The sequence below is a fragment of the Symphodus melops genome (assembly GCF_947650265.1).
Source record: "Symphodus melops genome assembly, chromosome: 21".
NCBI lineage: Eukaryota > Metazoa > Chordata > Actinopteri > Labriformes > Labridae > Symphodus > Symphodus melops.
The window spans coordinates 1,153,761-1,172,424 of record NC_136711.1 but is presented as its reverse complement, the minus strand read 5'-3'; the positions used below and the strand labels follow the sequence as shown (position 1 = coordinate 1,172,424).

The 18,664-nt window shown below is 44.7% G+C and overlaps 3 protein-coding genes across 11 annotated transcripts in view; 2 read left to right on the top strand and 1 right to left on the bottom strand.

The window, feature by feature from the left end:
* Positions 1 to 7,234, bottom strand: part of mettl9 (methyltransferase 9, His-X-His N1-histidine) — an 80,950-nt gene extending 73,716 nt beyond the window's left edge. Inside the window, exons 1-8 of one of the 6 annotated variants that reach the window (XM_079372629.1) lie at positions 7,139 to 7,211; positions 6,393 to 6,526; positions 5,866 to 6,056; positions 5,574 to 5,783; positions 3,815 to 3,999; positions 2,842 to 3,392; positions 1,156 to 2,686; positions 1,004 to 1,069 (exon numbers count right to left, since the gene is read on the bottom strand). In XM_079372629.1, the coding sequence (XP_079228755.1) occupies positions 3,163 to 3,392; positions 3,815 to 3,999; positions 5,574 to 5,783; positions 5,866 to 6,056; positions 6,393 to 6,526; positions 7,139 to 7,181 (993 nt within the window). In that variant the 5' untranslated portion in view covers positions 7,182 to 7,211 and the 3' untranslated portion in view covers positions 1,004 to 1,069; positions 1,156 to 2,686; positions 2,842 to 3,162. The other 5 variants (XM_079372633.1, XM_079372628.1, XM_079372631.1 and 2 more) reach the window with 5 other exon arrangements.
* Positions 7,235 to 7,716: 482 nt separating this feature from the next.
* On the top strand, positions 7,717 to 12,183 carry LOC306842394 (uncharacterized protein). Of its 3 annotated transcripts, none has more exons than XM_079372610.1 (7): positions 7,717 to 7,827; positions 8,314 to 8,516; positions 8,633 to 8,728; positions 8,824 to 8,919; positions 9,010 to 9,120; positions 9,302 to 9,425; positions 9,781 to 12,183. In XM_079372610.1, exons 1-7 carry the CDS (start codon positions 7,809 to 7,811, stop codon positions 11,694 to 11,696), a joined length of 2,565 nt encoding a protein of 854 aa, XP_079228736.1. In that variant the 5' UTR covers positions 7,717 to 7,808; the 3' UTR covers positions 11,697 to 12,183. The 3 variants fall into 3 exon arrangements, with proteins under 3 accessions (XP_079228736.1, XP_079228737.1, XP_079228738.1); XM_079372611.1 differs by having other exon boundaries at positions 7,815 to 7,895; XM_079372612.1 differs by lacking the exon at positions 7,717 to 7,827 and adding an exon at positions 8,189 to 8,255 and having other exon boundaries at positions 8,289 to 8,516.
* A 1,117-nt stretch (positions 12,184 to 13,300) lies between these two features.
* Positions 13,301 to 18,649, top strand: LOC306842100 (uncharacterized protein). 2 transcript variants are annotated; one of them, XM_079372161.1, is made up of 7 exons: positions 13,301 to 13,525; positions 14,512 to 14,714; positions 15,276 to 15,377; positions 15,558 to 15,653; positions 15,740 to 15,850; positions 15,984 to 16,107; positions 16,276 to 18,649. In XM_079372161.1, exons 1-7 carry the CDS (start codon positions 13,498 to 13,500, stop codon positions 18,270 to 18,272), a joined length of 2,661 nt encoding a protein of 886 aa, XP_079228287.1. In that variant the 5' UTR covers positions 13,301 to 13,497; the 3' UTR covers positions 18,273 to 18,649. The 2 variants fall into 2 exon arrangements, with proteins under 2 accessions (XP_079228287.1, XP_079228288.1); XM_079372162.1 differs by lacking the exon at positions 13,301 to 13,525 and adding an exon at positions 13,532 to 13,628.
* The last annotated feature ends 15 nt before the right edge of the window (positions 18,650 to 18,664 follow it).

The following is an 18,664-nucleotide window of genomic DNA, read 5'->3' as shown; positions in this document are numbered from 1 at the left end:
CAGAAATATTTATCCTCCTTTCTATTTCCTTGTACATTTCCCAGGAAATACATTTAAACTATAAATAAAAAGTACGTTATAATAAACATATTTACATTTTAATCAAGTTAAAGGAAAGTTTATTTATATAGCTTCATTCACAGTGCTTTACAGACATAAAAACTGAAATACATTGAAACAAAGCTCAAGGAAAGAATGCAACAGTAATTAAGAAAACAGCAAAAGAAAGTGTACATCCTTAAAAGACAGAAAAGAAAAGTGCTCAATAAAGTAACAAGTATTAAAAACAATTATGAAAGAATTTCTTGCAGTAAGGCAGAAAGTACATTTCTAATATATTATATTTCTTCCTGAGTGAATTAATTTAAAAACAATTTTGTGATTAAATATGACATGGTAAATGGACTTGAGCTTGTGAAGGACTTTTACACTGTTGGTCACATCTACACACTGATGGTATGTAGTGCTGCAGGAGCTGGGGATCGAACCCTCGAGTCTGGTTCGGAGACGACCACTCCATCGACCAACTGAGCCACAGCCGCCCTTTACATCAGGAAATGTCTAGTCTACTACAAACATTTTTTATTTAAGCAAATAATGCAAATGACTCATTTGTTTTTAGTGTACAATAAATATCAGCCGCAGAAATACCCAACAAAATACAAATAATTACGTTTTGACAGTTTAAAGTTGGGATGAGTTCCTCAATACTTCAATTAACCAATGAGCTTGAGGGAACTTTTTATTGACCATTTCTCTGCCATGACATCATTGAATTAAAATGTTCCTGAAGATCAGCATTTAAATACTTTTATATTTTTTTATCTTTTTAAAGTATGTGGCGTTGAAGAGCGATGACCTTTTTCCGGTGGTGGCGTCTTAAAGGAGCATCCTGTAACTATAACCCCTAGTGTTTACAATGGGTACTGCAGTGCAAATTCTAAACATTACAGAGTTCTCGCAAGATGTTTCAGCATGATATAAGACCATTTGCTCTTCCAGATTTGTTGTCAGACTCCGTATATATTTATTTTTCATTTGATTTTCAGTTTATACGGATTAAGATAAACTGAAATTAAATAAACCCTAAATTTCCTTGAGGGAGTCATCCCAAAAGGATCAATAAAGTTCAGTCTAAGTCTAAGTCTAAGATACTTACAACATAAATGTATTTACTGACGGTCCAGAAAATCGAATCATCTCAATTTAATGAAGAGCACACAAACATATTTTTTATTCCATTACAGTCTTTCAATACAAATGTTGTTGTTGCATCTATGGCACATCTTTTTAAATGGCATATTGTGCAGTTATAGCAAAGGGACACTCTGAGACAACCTGTGGGAATGAAAACAGAGTGCTGCATTCAAACAGTTCATCAAAAGCAACAACATCCACTCTCACTCAGTTCAGTACACTGACAGGATTCTGCTGCTATAGGATAACTTGACCTGTTGAGAGCGGGAGCTCCTGGAGGCTAATGAGAGCACGCCTCTTCGTCTGTGTCACTGACAATCCTGCAGCTGTTTTCACACATGCACAAACGTCCTGATAATGTCCCTGAAGTTTTAACGGACGAGGCTGATGATGTTTGGATTGAGCGACCGGTGTGATCTTGGTGAACACAATGAAGCAGCTTCATTCTTTTTTCTGCTCACCAGTATTTTACACTCAGTCGTTGATGTTAATACAGCTTGATATAATCAAGGTAAAAAAAAAACATGATCATAGACTGTGTCCTAATCTACAGGATGCATCCTTCATGTCACAGCGGCTCATCGAAGAATGCTGAATGCTACATTGTGAAGTGAGACACAGCGTCCTGCCCCCTTAGACGACCCCCTCCCCACCTGTTGTGCAGAGAAGAAGTCAATGTTTCGTTATAGTACCTAAAACTTCTCGCTGTGACGGACGTTTGTGAGAAAACAGCTCATTTCCCGGGCAGCAGAGTGCATTTGTGAAAGCAGCGCTGGAGTCGCAGTCTTTTGGATCATTGTTTTGATCTTCAGCCAGAAACGTACAATATTTGCATAAAGCTCCTTCCTGCCACGGCTCACACAGGAGCAGGCAGATAAAGTGAGCGACTAGCAGGAGAATGTAGCACCAAATGTTAGCAGCTAAATGTGCAGTGATATGTCAATGATGTGTTTTCTCACACTACCACACTACCTGTCATCGAGGAGTCATTTTTAGCTGATAAAAGAACTATCTTGCACTTTCAACACTTTTTAAATACAAGCAAACCATTCAGAACGGGTAAATTAAGACTCAGCTTGTTTGTATAAGACGATAAAGAAGTAAAGTAAATTCAGATTCAGATTATCTCGTTACACTTACAGAATGATAAAACACTAAAACACTGCCCACAAACAGCAGACGTTACAGTACGTACACCTATCACATGTTGATATGTCGCAGAGGATTTGATCTTTGCAGGAATTTCACTAAAGGCAAACTACCGTTAACTTGTTTTTTGCTTTAAAGGTCACATCTCCTCCTCTTCAGGTGAAATCAGTGTCCTCGCTCCTCTTCATCATGTGTGTGAAGTGTTTTGTTGTAAATCCACTCTGATCCTGTATTTGATCATGTCTATAAACCCCTCTATTTCAGCCCTGCTCAGAACAGGCTGTTTCTGTGTCTGTAGCTTTAAATATGTAAATGAGCTGTGTCTGACCACGCCCCCTCTCTGGAAGGGCTCGGGTGTACTCGCTGCTTTCTGGCTCCATGTCCTATTGTTTACGGTGAGAAGGCAGACTCAGAGGGCAGAACAAACACCTAGCTGTGGGAGTGTCACCCACCTGGGGGAGGGGCTACTGCCCTTTGTGATGTCATGAAGGGAACATCTCCAAACGGCCTGTTTGAGCACACATTTTCTGAAAAGTGGAGCAGACAGAAGACGGAGAGGATGGACTTCTCTCATCATTGGGGGGTTTGCAGACAGACTAGAGACACATGTTAGAGGAACATGGAGGATAGTGTCTTGCATCATATGTGACCTTTAAAGGGAGAGGTATCACTGTCACACATGATGGCTGGTAAATGTAGGAGCTACAGTACCTGAGCTTCACATCAGACTCAACATTTCTAAACATGTCAGAAATACTGTTTCACGAATGAAGCTGAAGATCCACTGAGAGGTAAAGTTAAGTGGTCGACAGGCGTTCAGTAAACTGACACTGTGGTCTCTGCCGAGGCCTTGAGAACAAAAACAGCATCATCCAGGACGTAGTAATCGTTGTACATGTCTCCTTCACAGAGATAAGGCAACCGCGTCACGGCCTCCACCTCAAAGCCCGCCCTCCGGAAGACCTCATTGGACATGTTGGTGACCTGCTCCTCCCACGTTTTTCCTTTTACTTTCAGATGCTCTCTCGGGCGCTGCCATCTTCCTCCTGAGACAAACACAGACAGAATCAATAAATTCAGTCAATAAAAACTAAACTGTGAAATCATTTAATCAAAGAAAATCATCAGCACCAGCTAGTGGCGGACAGCTGTGTTGCAGTTTGAGCACAACTAGACATCAAGGGCCAACAGACGACTAATATTTCAGCCGTATCTTGTAGTAACATTAAACCTCCACACGGGGGCAGCAGAGGGATGCACAGTGTATTTGTGCCATTTTATAAATGTTTTGACTTCAGGTGGACTTGTTTTGTTTGTTGCCATGGTGTCCAACAGGTATGGATATTTTTAGATTTGGACCTCAATCATATCCAAGTATAAGTTATGGTTTTTGTGACAACACAATTACAAGCCGTCTTTAAATAAAGACCTGGAAACCGCGGTCAGGTGAACACACACACCGACTCACCGACTTCCACGTAAGGCTGGAAGGGAAGCACTGCAGCCAGGATGAGTCGTCCCGTGTCGGGAACAAGCGTTCGTCTGATGTCCTCCAGGAGGTGAAGAGGGTCGTCACAGCGGTCCAGCAGGTTCAGACAGCTGACCACATCATACTGGAAACCAGTCTGCTGCCACTCGTCTATACCCAGCAGTCTGAGAGCAACACAAAACAGGAAGCTCAGAGGCCAACATGGAGGAGGTCATTGTTGTCTGACACACCGTCAGTCTGAAGAGGGTTTAATGAAGCTGCTCGAGGTGAGACTATCTCTGTGGGGTGTCGGTGAGGATACGGTACTTTCACAGTCTTTATTGTAATGATAGATAGATAGATACTTTATTGATCCCGAGGGAAATTCAAGTTTGAGCTGTGAGCTGTGCACGACAGGAGAAGGCATCATTCAGCATCGAGACGTTTATGAGAGTAGAACAAGAGGAATTGAATTCATGTTTTAAACATTGATTAGGTCACTAAAAGTTCTTATACATTTTGTAAGAATACAAATCTAACTTGTCCAAGAGAAAAACCAGAAAAGCACTTTTGAAAGTGGGAGGCTCTTATGCTACATGTTGAAGTATCTGTTTTGATGTTTTTTGGGTTATTGGTATTATATCATTTATTGTGGGATCATATATTAGGTAGGAGGGTTGCGGGGTCACCTTTTGTTCTTGGGGGAAGAGAGAGGGTGAGCTGGGTCGCCGTGTTTTCTGTTCACAGCTATTTTTTATATCCCTGTGATTATGAGTGAAGGCTCTTTATCATAAATTGATTATCCTGTTTCCTTGTTAATAAAAAGTCAAACTTGTTTACGTATCACAGTGTCTTTTGGGGCAAAGTATTCGACCCAACCGTAGCCTCCCCGGATAGTCGCTACACTAAACATGATATAACTGGAGACTGCTATGATGAATTGTTCCTGCACAGAGGAAACACAGAATAAAAGAAAAGTAACACAACATGTGACACCCAAACACAACATTATCTCCACAGAAGGATTCCTGTTGGAGTCTGTCGTCTCTCAACAGGAAGGTTGGGGGTTCAATCCCCAGCTCCTGGAGAGCGGGGCGATTGCGGGTCAGCGGGGGACAATCATGCTTCAGGGGGCGACTGGGCCGAGAGCGAGTGCCCCCTTTTAACTTTTCTGGAGTTCAACTATTTTCCAAATTCAGAAATTCCTGCAGATTAAAGGGAGTAATCCCTCTCGTGTTCTCGTCAAGCTGATCGTATGAACAATCTGGAAATCTCTTCAAGCTTGATTTATCAAACACACATCGTACGAGCCGCTCCCTGTCATGTGATGCAGAGTGACAAAGCTTCAGTTTTTCCCTTTTAACCCGTTTACTTACATTTACATCAGAGTTAAACAACAAGGAGAGTTATTAACTAAAGACATGTACACACGTCTAGAAGGCTGAATGTTGCAATGCAACAATAAAGATGTCAATAATGTAAATAAACCTCTGCCCCGTTTTTCTGTCCAGTTCGTCTGCATTCCAGACAAGATAATCCCATCTACTCATCTACTACACTGCTGAACAGGTAAAGCTTTATTCTATGTGCCGTTTTCTTAAGAAAAACACAAGAAACTTTTGACCCTCAGTGGGATTTTACTTAATAAATGAAATACAAAATAAACACAAACAGGTACAAAGAAAAAAAACATCTGTCCCCTTCTGGTCTGAGCACAGGTAGTTTAAATCAGTAATCAGACCTGTGATTGGCTACTCACTTGTAATTCTTCCTCTGAAGATGCCACTTCATGGGAGCAGAGACCTCCGTCGCATAGACTTCTCTAAAATGAGCTCCCATCACCTCAGTAACGCCTCCGTCCCCGGCTCCCAGGTCCAGAAGTCTGTCAGCTCTCCACTCCGGGCCGATGCCGAGCAGCTGCCTGAACTGCTCCTGAGAGAACACGAACATGGAGCCACGACCCAGAAACCTGACACGGAGAGGAAACAACTCCGTCAGAGGAGGTTAGAGGTCAGGTGAAACAGAAACAGAGCGGCGTCTGCGACACTCACCCGTTGATGGAGGTCCGTGAGACCAAAGGGCTGAGGACGGTGGAGACGAACGAGTGATAGAGCTGAGTAAACATCCAGCCGGACTTCTCCACACTCTTCTTCAGGAACGCTTTAGTGCCTGAGTCCAGGTGGCTCTGGACAAACAGCGGCTCAATGGATTCTCCGAGCAGGTCAGGCGAACAGCGGTACCACTGAGAACAACAAGAGACACGTTTGAACCTTCCTCTGTCACACATGAAGGAAACATGATGTCTTGAAGCTTCTCTGACAACCCCCCACACGGCCGTTTTGGACGCCCCTGGGTTTGCCAGATATGAGAGCAGTTATCAGGTGAACAGGTGTTGCAGCGATGGAAGCGGGCAGTGGAACTGCTTCAGATAGAAGTGATTGTACCCGAGCTAAAAAGCCTCTGCATGTTTCTAATAAGCTCCACATCATCTCTACTTTAACTGTATTGTGTGTTTTAAACTGCCTTTTATTCGAGGCATTGTAAGCTGAGTCTCGGGCTGCTGGTTAACATGTCATACCTCCTGAGTATCGACGGCCGCAGAGTCGCTCTCCATGTTGGCGAACAGAGAGCGCACCAGCGGACTGCGGACGTACTTCCCGGTCCACATCCTCCTGACGGAAAGCAGGAAGGCGATGTATCCCAGAATCCAGGCTACAAAAATCAAAGTCCTCAGCTGTAGATGACACATAATAATAAGGGAGAAGAAGGCTGAGAAGAGGAGCCAACAGGTCGCAGTGTGGACAGAGGAGCGCGCGGAGCGGAGCTTTAATAATAGAGGAAGATAAAGAAGGAGAGAGGGCAGCCAATTGTAAAGCAACACGCCGGAGCATGTGTGCTCTGTCTGCAGCTCCAACAAACAACAATCAAACAAACCTGAGGGTGTGGACGAGCTGCTATTTACTCTCCATCTTATCCCTGTGAGCCCTCTGTCTCATCAGAGCAGGACAAATAATCAGCTGATCATTCTATTATCATAAAACACAAACACACAGTCAGCTGCTCTGCACTGCTTCTTTTTCTTCTTCTTCGTGTTTTAAGGCAGTTTGCATCCCTCTCGTTGGTGCATTACTGCCCCCTGTTGTTTGCTCTGACTTTGGACTTCACTACTAATCCACATAATAATAATAATAATAATAACAATGATAATGATAATGATTAAAAACCTACATTATATAACATAATTCACTTCCACTACTCTCATTGTCCTGCCCTTACACCCTTCTCCTCTCATCCATCACACTCTGTGTCCCTTTAGACACTGACCCGTGTCCACCAGGCGGTCCAGTTCAGTTTGGTCCAGATTCATTGGTGTTTCCACTGTCAGACGTTGGAAATGTTGCCAATCTAATCAAAGTGAACCTCCTCCCTGTAAGTCCAGACTCTGCATGCAGAGGGTGCAGAAGGTCCTCCAGGTCAGCCTTTGCCTCCTGATTGGCTCTTAATTGAAAAACACGGGAGGGGAGGGGGAAATCCCACTGTGACATCATAGGTAGAGCACATTTGAAACGGAGTATTTTTCTCTGTGTCGTCAGACTTCTGCAGACCATAAAAAAGGACTGGATGGATTTATTTCACATGTTGTGGGTCAGTAGACTCTCAGGTGACCCACATGTAGAGGTGAACTCTTCATAATGTGTCCCCTTCACACGATCTCACCAAGCATTTGAATAAGATGTCACAGTCAAGTGAACCTTCAACATCGTTCATATTTTAGACTTTCAACAGAAGAGAAGACGACGGAACCTTCGACACGGAACTTTCGACATGGAGGAGGGGGAACCCGGAACAAAAACACAGACGGACCAATCATCACGGACCACACGACTCAGACGCTGAAACTTTAATTTCACGTAAAGAGAAGAGAAAAGAGGAAAGTGTGACTCTAAGTTGTGATATTATTAAGCTCGTTGTGACTGAGTGAAGAAGAACCCGGATGGAGGAGAACCGGAAGTGTGAGTGAAGCAGACTTGAAACTTTCCTGTAATAAATGAGGCAGCTCTCCTAACATGACACCTGAGAGGTGTGTGAGGGAAACACTCATAATTAAAATCACTCATATTATTAGTTTTATAATGTGTTTTTAATGTAAGGCTATAATACGGTGGCCCAGAAGGTCTACTGCGCGAATATTTCATGACCGAAAAAAACTGAAACATCTCACCAGAAAACATTTCACTAAATAAGCAAATATGGATGAATTGAGGTCTTTAAATGTAGTTAAATTAAATGACGAGTAGAATCAAAATGCAAAGGACGAAGGTTTCCTAACCGCGTCTTCCTCGGGGTCAAACCTTTAAAGAAACGTCTCTTTTTTTTATGAGACAGGTTCTCAGGAGAGGATGAATCCCTCCAAACATCCTGCATGTGATAAAGAGGAAACGTTTCAGGATGTCAGATAAAGTTATTAGTGAAGATAACCGTGGTGTGTGTTCACTCAGGTGCCCCTCTTCCCCTCTCTGCCCTGCGGCTCCTCGTCCCCCCGCTCAGACTCGTCTCTGCGGCCGCCTGGCAGACGGTCCAGCAGAAACATGTGGCTGATTATGGGATGCTGGAGGAGTTTGTTTCCATGGTTACGGGCATCGTTCCTCAGCTACTCAGCGCTCGCCAGAAGGCCCAGCTGGTCCTGGGACTGCGAGCTCGGGTGAGGAGGATCAGCTGTCGACCTGTGATGGTCACTGATGTGTTCGGTGACATACTTTGTTTTTGTTTTTTTTTAGTCTCAGTTATGATAACGCCGCTCTCGTTGTGTGTTTTTAGCTGCTTCTGGAGCTGTGCCGCTTTGAGGCGGACGCCGCGCTCCTTCAGCCTCACCTGGACAGGGTGCAGGTCCTGGTTCAGGACTGGCTCAGAGAGGTGAGTTCTCTTGAAGGTGATCTGTGTATTCTGCTGATAACCGCGTGACGCCCGTGTCTCGCTGTGTCACATTCTGTCTTGTTATGTTTTTGCAGGTTGGTGCAGCACGTACGGAAGTGCAGAACTCGGACTTTGTGGACCTGGTTGGAAACCTGCTGAAGAATCCAGAGGAGAGGGAACACTTCTTTCAGGTCAGTGTGAGCGTTTCTCTGTTTGTCTTTTTCTCAGACTCCTCCCCTTGCATCCTTTTTATCGCGTGTCATTTCCTTCATGTCTTTCAGAAAGTCTTCCCTGAAGAGTTTGGACCCGGGTTTGAAGACGCCCTTCGCACCTTGATGTGGACGTTTCTGTCCAGACTGGAAGAGTGTCTTCCTCTTCAAAGTTTCCATCAGGTTTGATATCAGTCCTCAGGATGGTTTCAGCCATCGACAGACGTTTTCACACATGCGCTCCTGAAAATGTCTCGATCATTTCAGGAGGAAATTCTCCTGATCTGTTAGATCTGGCAGCGGGAGACTTTTAGGGAACAAGCCTTGAATTAAAATGAGCTTCAGCTTCTTCGTCTCCCTCCAGGTTTCCTCCATGTTTGGCGAGGTGTCGTCAGTTCTGGAGGACTGCATGAACTCTGTCTCCGGGTGTGAAGAGCTCAAAACCCTGCTGCTGTATCAGAAGGACCTCGGCCTGCTGGATCACAATGGCAAGCTTTTAGAGTTTACTAATCTTTGAATCCAACCTCGGGCCTTTGCTGCATGGCGTCCTCCACTCTCTGTCTCTCTTCAGCTGTCCATCCAGTAAAGACAGAAAGGATCAAAAAATAACTGTAACAAAAAACACCAAAACAACACGCTGTATGTGTTTTAATGAACCGCTGCACTCCTCTCTCTCCCTGGTTTCTGATTCTTTCCACCGTCCTGTCTTTAGATTGAGTCCAGTCAGTGACGTCCTCTAGTCGCCTGCAGTCTATAAGGAAGAGGACAGTTACACGGCGGTGTAAGAAACTCAGCTGTGTTTTTATGATTTGGTTTGAAGGTTGATGTTTTCTTGTCTTTCAGACGCTTCCTCGGATGGCGCCTGCATCATGTCCGCTCTCAAACTTCACTCTGTTGAAATCACGGAGACTCGAGCTCAAGCCGACGTCTGGGAGAAACCGCTCTCGTGTTCGTCCGACCTGGAGAGGGAGTCTTTCACTTTACTCCACCGAGCTTCGATGAAGACGGACACAAACCCTGAAGATCAGACGAGAGACACGGAGGCCAGCGGGACTCCTCAGGAAGATCAGACAGCCGTGATTTGTGAAGAAGTCTCGCCTGAGGAAAACCTGCAAAGGCAAGAGGAGGCGGTTTCTCTTCATCTGAAGCGATGTCACGTTGAGCTGAAAAGACTGGACGTGCCGCCGTCTGCGCTGTCTCGACCTGTGAGAGCAAACAGAGGGCTGAGGATGAAAAAGATTCTGTTGGAGGAGAAAAGAGATCTCCGTGAAAAGGTTACTCCTGACCCTAAACCCGCTGCGGGACAAACACACAACGGGACTGGTTCTGAGGCGTGTGGCGGGGAGAGCTCAAGTAAATCGTACACTTCTCCCATCAGTAACTGCAGTGACGACGACTCGTGGTCTTTCTACTCCGATGACGACTCTTTCCGAAGGACTCTGAGTCCGAGCGTGGCGGATTCATGGTCTAACTACTCTGATGACGGCTCTGTCTTTGAGCCTCCGCTCGACGACGACTCTTTGTCAAACTGCTCGAATGAAGAGACTTCCTTCACGGCTTCTAAAAGCGTCTCCAACGTGAAGGCCAGCACCACAAAGAAGAGAGTGCAGTGTTTTATCTGCAAGGAGCTGGTGAACACGAGGCTGAGAACTCACATGAAAGCACACTTCCCCTCCGGCGACTTCGCCTGCCCTCGCTGTGACAGCAGGTTCAGACTCTTCACGTCTTTCCAGCAGCACTTAAAAAGAACCTGCTTCGAGTACGGGCAGCAGCAGGTGGACCCGGAGAAGCCGGACGAAGCCAAACTCCTCAACAAGTGTGACAGATGTGAAGAAGGCTTTAAGTATAAAGTGTCACTGCAGAAGCACAAACTGACCCACAACGAGCTGTACTGCGGCGTGTGCAAGAAGGTGTTACGGGACGCAGCGGCGTTGGCGAGGCACAAGGCGTCTCACACCTTGTTTCAGTGTACCCGCTGCCAGGAGAGCTTCACCTTCTTTAAGGCTTTACTCAGGCATTTCCAAAACATCCACAAAGTCAACAAGCCGTTCAGATGCAACCAGTGCTCCAAAATGTACTCCAAGCTGCGCTGCCTGATCGCACACGAGTGGAAACACACGGGTCACCTCCCGTTCCAGTGCGCTCAGTGCAGCTTGAGAGTGAAGACGGACGCAGATCTGATCACGCACCAGAGAGTCCACACGAGAGAGAAGCCTTACCTGTGTGCAGAGTGCGGGAAGACTTTCACCCAGAGGTCCAACCTGCTGCGACACTTAAACCTCATCCACGGCGATTCTCGAAACGAGAAGAAGTACTCGTGCTCCGAGTGTGACAAATCCTTCAAGGAGAAAGGAGCGCTGAAGAAACACCAGAGGAGCAAACACTTGGAAGCCCTGACTGAGTTATTCCGTCACCCGTGTCAGTACTGCGGAAAGATGGTGGCCGCCTCAACCATCGCCAGACATAAGCTAATCCACACGGGAGAGAGACCCTTCAAATGCACTTTGCCCGAATGTGAGAAGTACTTTAGGTCGACGTCTGAGGTGAAGAGGCACGTCCTCGTTCACCACACCACGGAGAGGCCGTTCAAATGTGACGACTGTGGGAAGGGCTTCGTGAGAAAGTGTTACCTCAACGCTCACGCTAAAATCCACTCGGGAGAGAAGCCGTTCGTCTGCCACTGCTGCGGCAAAGCTTTCCCCAAGCTCTACAGCATGCAGAGACACAAGAAGCTGGTGCACACAGTGGAAACAAAGTGACACTGAGCCGTGGTAATGCTCTTCTTTTGAACGGCCGACGCTGGCTGTGAAGGAGACAATGACATGACCTCACATGACCTCAGTGAACAGTTTCCTACTGACTCTCAACACAACGTGATGTTGATGATGGAAACTCAACTGGAGAGTAACGGAGCATGTGCGAGCGTCACCGCTCCTGATGATGCTTGCTGTAACTCAAATAGCGCCCTCTGCTGGTGACAGAGAACTGCTAGTCTAAGACAATGAAACTCACATGAAACGATATTTGACTGCTGAATAAATCGAGTCATGTTGTTGTATATCAGAGATCAAATAATCGATATCGATGGTCACTGGATACGCTAATATAGGCCGATCTTGATCGGGCTCTAATACCAGGCAGAGGAATTTATCCCCCAACAACTTGCAGAAATATAAAATGAAGATTGTAGGTTTTATTTCCTGTAACGGTCGTATGTGTTATGTATTAAAGTATTAACACAGTCGACTTTCTCTTTTTAAGATTCCTTTTTTGGCTTTTGCCTTCATTCAGAGAGAGAGAGAGCGGAAGGTCAGACTTGAACCCAGCCGCTCGATTTGAGGTGTATATCCTTTGTATGTTTGTTATGTTGTATGTTGTAACTTGTAACCTGGCTCAAGGGCCGTGACAAATGTGCAAAGAGAGAGAGAGAGAGCCACTCTGGGTTTGGGCTGATATTCTCCGAGAGCAACAAGCCCAGGTGCTCTAATGAACTGAACCAGCCGAGTCCTCTAGAAATAAGGAAATAAGGGAGACACAACAAATTAGTAATAACCTGCTTATAAAGGTGAGGCAGTGATGTTTAGCCCACATGCACCCAGCTGTCTTTATGAAGTGAGTCAGAGTCATAAAGTTCAGAGTGATCAGATGTTTTATACTACAACCAGAGATTAGTTATCAAATCTACATTTTATGAGGCATTGGATCAATGACGACAACTTAATTCCATCAAAATGAAAATGTAAATTAGAAAGCAGGATCAAAACTTGTAATATCTCTGATGATGGTCTGCTTAAATTAATAATTGTTTTTATAGTTTTCTTTCGTTGTTTAGAGATTAAATCTGAATTAAGATGTATACATAAACCTTTCTGCTATAGAAGAAGACCAGTGTCAGGCATGATTAATGAGAGGAATAGGATATTCTTGTGCCGGTCTTATTGGTGTGTGCGGACATCTTTTCAGCCATTTTTATTAAATGTCTGACTCACCATGAGTCACTCTTTGATAGGCCACACAGACCCTCACAAGACTTACAGCCTGTGTTTAAAGTAAATCCACATGTAAATATTTAATAGCTTTATTTATATAGAGAATTATAAACAACAGCGTTGTTCCAAAGTATTTTAAAGCATAGACAAAACAACTAAAACAAAAAAAATTAACAAATAGAAAATTAAGAGTGATGAAAAATATAAGTTATCATTTCAATAATAATAATAATAGTAATACCAGTTATATTAATAATAGTTATGATAGAACTGTACTGGATAAAATATGTACAAGACAAATAACTGAATACCTTTTAATGAATTACTTCAAATATGTTTATCTAACGCTATCTAACGCTTTGGGACGGAACTCCACAAACACTTCTGTTCTGTTTCCAGCCGGGTTGTTATTCCGGACGGACCACGAGCTAACCGTTGACGCACAAAGATCGGCCGAGTTTCTTCGGAAACTTTAATCTTTAAATATATAGTTTAAATAAATAGTTTGACTCAGATCGACCGCAGCTTGTTATTCCCTCTGATTGTGATGTGACAGCAGTGCACGCGCAGGATGGACGGAGCTATTTCAGAGTTGCGCGGTGAGTTTTAACGGTTACCCTCTCGAGGCCTCGGCGCAGCCCGCGCGCGGGAACGATAACGTTTACTTCATCAGGAAACAGTATTTATTTTAAATGTAATATCGTAAGTAACTGATTACTATAGTTCAGACTGCCGTCGTTACCTGTGAGGTGCAGTAAAGTTGCTAGGCAACAAGAAATAATAGATTTTAGTCGCAGTTAGCGAGCTACATGCTAATGCTATGCTAACGGTGGCTAAGCTAGCGACAGGAAAACATTTAAAAAGAGGTTTAAAGATGTTTAAACATAAATCTATTAAAACCTCTTAACAGTGAGTCTGTGCTCACTTTAGTTTGAGTTTCTCTTTTGTTATAAAATAACTTAATTTATATCTTTATGACTTTTAAAAGACCGGTTCTCTTCATCCTAAGTGTTTTTCTTTTCATAGTTTAAAAACTGTAGTTTAAAAACTATAAAACTCTTAAAATACCGTAACAAATATTTATTATTTCATTCGTTAAGTTAGTGCCATATTTTTATAAACTCAGTGAATACAAGTAAATCCACATTTGTTGGGGGGTTTTTTATCTTAAAAGTTTCATAAATCTACCTTTATTTATGTCCTTTTATATTTTGTAAATATTTTTACTGTTAGTTTTACACCGTGGTTTTTGTCCACCACATGTTGAAAAATAATTTTGACTGCAGATATGACGTTGCGATATTTAAATAATGACGTCATGCTCATCTGTCATGTTGTCAGTCTGAAAGGCCTTCAGAGGAGCTTTGCATGATTTTCTGTTGTCAGTAAAATCGCTAATATCAGCATGAAGTCCAATTCTAGTGCAAACCACATCAGCTCAGTGGACGCTCTTCCATGAGTGCTGAGAGGAGTGTATACGAACAACACATTTCTAAACTACCAGAGCGTTGCTGTCTGCATGAACTCGTCTCGTATTGGAGGATAATATCATGACTGATGTATAGATGTATTTCCCTGTTTGCAGGTCCCAGTCTTCCCCTCTCCGCTCTGCGCCTCCTGGTCCCACCGATCCGGCTGGTCTCTGCAGCCATTTGGCAGACGGTGGAGCAGAAAGTTGTGTCTGATTATGGGCTGCTTGAGGAGTTTGTGTTCATGATTACGGAGCTTGTTCCCCAACTTCTCTCCACGAGACAGCGGGCTGAACTGATTTTGGGCCTCAGAGCGAGGGTGAGTCAGAGTTAATGGACGTGATTAGCGTTATAGAATCTGAATCTGTGAGTCTTAATTTAAAGAGTCATTAGAGAGGAGAGGAGCCACGGGCGGACAGCTAACATTACCTGACAAGCATCTGACATCCGCCCATGATTTGAACAAGTTATTAGAGAGTTTAAGGTATTCTCATACACCTTACTGTTTCCCTGTACAGTCACCAAAGAGGGCGGGGCCTAACAGAGGGTCGAATGGTGTTTTCTGACATGCAATTAGTTGGATTTAAGAGTGAAGTGAAAGAAGCTCTTCTTCGTGTGACTTTTTGACAGAACCTTTGCAGTTTTCCGTTCATGCTTTAGCGCAGGTGAAATAATTTACACAAGATGGACGGAAAGTTTTCAAAGTGATCTCATTTAGGTTTTTTATTTTGCACCGTCCTATATGACACCAAAGCATGAAGAAGTTAGATATAAAGAATGTGAAAGAAAAAGCAACAGATTAATGATTTCAGAACATTGGACCTCGATGTATGATTATTCAGAACACTTCTTCATCTTTGCTGCTTCCCCCTTATTGCAGCTCATCCTTGAATTGTGTCGAACGGAGGAGACGGCCGACCTCGAGGTTATTCAGCCTCATCTGGACCGGATGCAGAACCTCAGTTCTCTGTGGAAAGTGGAGGTGAGTCTAAAGCTCGGCGAGGAGTATCTAGAGTGGCTTTATTTACGTTACATTAATATCCTCTGTGATTGTGAAGAGCTGTTTTATGGGTTTTTGCCTTTAGTGACCTTTATCACTCTTCTGTATTTCTGTTAATATGATGAAGGGAAGTTAATCTTTTAAAATCATCTTTTCTCGAAGGTGGAAAATCCAGAACAGGAAGCCACAGACTCACATTTCATGGGCCTAGTCCGAAATCTGCTAAGAGATCCCGAAGAGAGAAGAAGCTTTTTCCAGGTTTGACTCTTTACACAGATGGATCTCATGCTTCATGGAGTGTGTGGATCACATGTTTAACACTGAATGATTTATTTTGTGTTCAGGATGTTTTTCCAGGGGACTTTGGCCCCACGTATGACAAAGCCATTCAGACTCTGATGTGGCTCTTTCTGTCCAGACTTGAAAAGCTTCTTCCAACTCAGACTCTCCAACAGGTAAACCTCAGTCAGTTCTGAAGTGTGTTCTCCTGTTTTAGACTCCCACACAGAAGCTGTTCAGTCACTGTTTAGACTTCCTTAAACCTGTCACAGAGGCCAAAGTTAGACACCTGTGCTTTGTGTTTGTCAGATTGCCTCTCTGCTCAGCGACACGTCAGCTGTTCTGAACGAATGCATCGAGACTTTCACTCAGCCACAGGAGCTGAAGACCCTGCTGGACACTCATAAGGATCTCAGCCAGTTAGGAGACATCGGTATGTTTCTCTGAACTTGGTGTGTGGTGAATATTAAATGTGTGTTTAAAATCCTTATAGTAATTGTTTCGTCTTACAGCTGAAGTAATCATTTGAATTGGGCAGTCGCACCAGAATGTGAACAGCCCCGGTCAGAGTAGATGACATGTCCCATGATCTCTCTTTCAGATTCTTACATCGTTGACAGTGGCATCTTGTCTGCGCTTTGTCTCCCCCCTGTGGAAAGAGTTGTGATCGTCAATGAACAAACAGAAACGGATGCAGAGTGCGGACATGTCTACGCAGTCTGCACAGAGATGGAAGTGGAATCTGAGAACAAGGAGGTTTACGTAGATGGTAGCAGGCCTGCAGGAGAGTGTGTGTCGTCCCAGTGGTTTGGTATCAGCAGCGAAGTCAAAGCAGAAATGGACAGCCGGGCTTGCGCAGATCCCATCGAAGGCGCTGAAGCCAGTGAGAGCGAAATGGTCGAAGAGACGCTGATGATCGGGGAAGACGGACAGGTGACGGTGCTGGACACAGAAGAAAAGAAGCCAAATAAACGAGGCAGGAAGAAGAAAAATCCAGAGGATCAGGACTTTGAGGTGCAAAGCCGATTGAGAGGAAAAAAAGATGAGGAGTTTGACGTCTTGTGGGAAAGACCAGTGAGGAAGAACCGGGGACTAAAGATGAAACGGTACCTGTCACAGTGGAGGAAATCAAAGACGCAGGCCAGCGCTACTGCTAACAGCACTACGAAAAAGTACGGCAGAGGCCGAGGTGCAGCCAGAAGCAACGATCTGGAAGAGAGAACGTGCAAAGTGTGCGGCATCGTGGTGGCTCGTGCCGCGCTGTTGGAGCGTCACATGAATCAGCACTCGGAGGATCTGCCTTTCTCTTGTCCTTCGTGTAAAAGGTTTTATAAGAGCTTGCGTTACTTGCAGCAACACAGATGTCCAAATCAGCCAAAAGGAAAACCTGGCAGGAAGCCAAAGCAACAAGGGCCTGCAGCACCCGAGGGAGAACAGTCATCCAATCCTTTGGACACAACCAATGAAGAAACACAAGCGTCAGACAACGCAGACCTGGATCTCTCGGGAGAAAGTCCAGACGACAAGAGTTTGGTCGAGGGTCCTTTCTTCTGTCCTCACTGCAGCGGCGAGTTTAAATGCAAACAGACTTTCAGGTTTCATTTAAGGAACATTTGCTACAGCGAGCAGCAGGTTGACCCTGAGAAGCCCGAGGATGAGAAGCACTGTTTCAGATGTGACGAGTGCGACAAGGCGTTTAAGTACAAGTCAACGCTGGATTCCCACAAACAAACTCACAACCCGCTCTACTGCGAGGTGTGCATGAAGCTGGTGCGTGACTCGGAGGCGTTGGCCATGCACAAAGAATCTCACACTCCATTTCAGTGCAACCAGTGTGAGGAGAGCTTCCCCGTGTTCAAGACGCTTCACAAGCATTACATCGACGCCCACAATCCCACCGAGCCTTTCACCTGCACGCACTGTCAGACCACGTTCACCAGCCTGAAGCGTTTCATCAGACACGAGTGGAAGCACACCGGATATCAGCCGTTTCAGTGCGCCCACTGCACCAAAAGATTCCGATCGTACTCGGACCTCGTGGAGCACCAGAAGAAACACACTAAAGCGTATCCGTTCCTCTGCTGGGAGTGTGGGAAGAAATTCCGGCATGGTGTAACTCTGACGAGACACGTGGAGCGAGTCCATCACTCTGGAGAACCCATAATCGAGAAGCCCTCGTTGATCTTCACCTGCGCGCAGTGCGGGAAAACCTTCACGTCCAGGAGATGCCTTCTGAAACACGACAACTTCCATCACAAAGGGCAACGATTCCCGTGCGAGCACTGCGGGAAAGGATTCTTCGGGAAGGACGCTCTGGTGAGGCACACGCTGATCCACACCGGAGAGCGGCCTTTCAAGTGCGAAGACTGCGACAAGTCCTTCAGGTCATCGGCGGAGTTAAAGATACACAGGAGATACCACACCGGAGAGCGGCCATTTAAATGCAACATCTGTGAAAAAGGCTTCGTCCAGTCCTGCTTTCTCACCTTACACATGCGGACGCACACGGGAGAGCGACCGTACGTCTGTACGGTTTGTAGCAAAGGCTTCTCGAGCCTGCACGGCCTGAAGAGACACAGGAGGCTCGTTCACGCATGAGCACCATACTAAATCCCTTAAGGATGTTTTTTCGTTCAGCAACCGCTTAAATTAAAAGACTGCAGCCACTGAGCGTGCTCGCTCGAGGACGCCCCAGCGGTGTGTGGATCCTGACTGAAACAGGAGAGTTTAAACCAGATGTTCCAGTGGAAGGACAGTAACTCTGAAATAGTTCGCCATGTTGTTGGGTTGGCGTGAACAGTGAAATTGTAAAGTGCATAATAAAAATCTAACTTTGTATTTTTGACAGGAATGTGTACTGTAGTTCTACAAAAGATTTGTATGTATAAATGGTATAAACCTTGTTTCCTTATCATGATTTCGTTTTTCTTGAATAAATTAAACCTTTGATTTCAAGTGTCATCGGATTAACTCGAGAGCGACTTAACTTG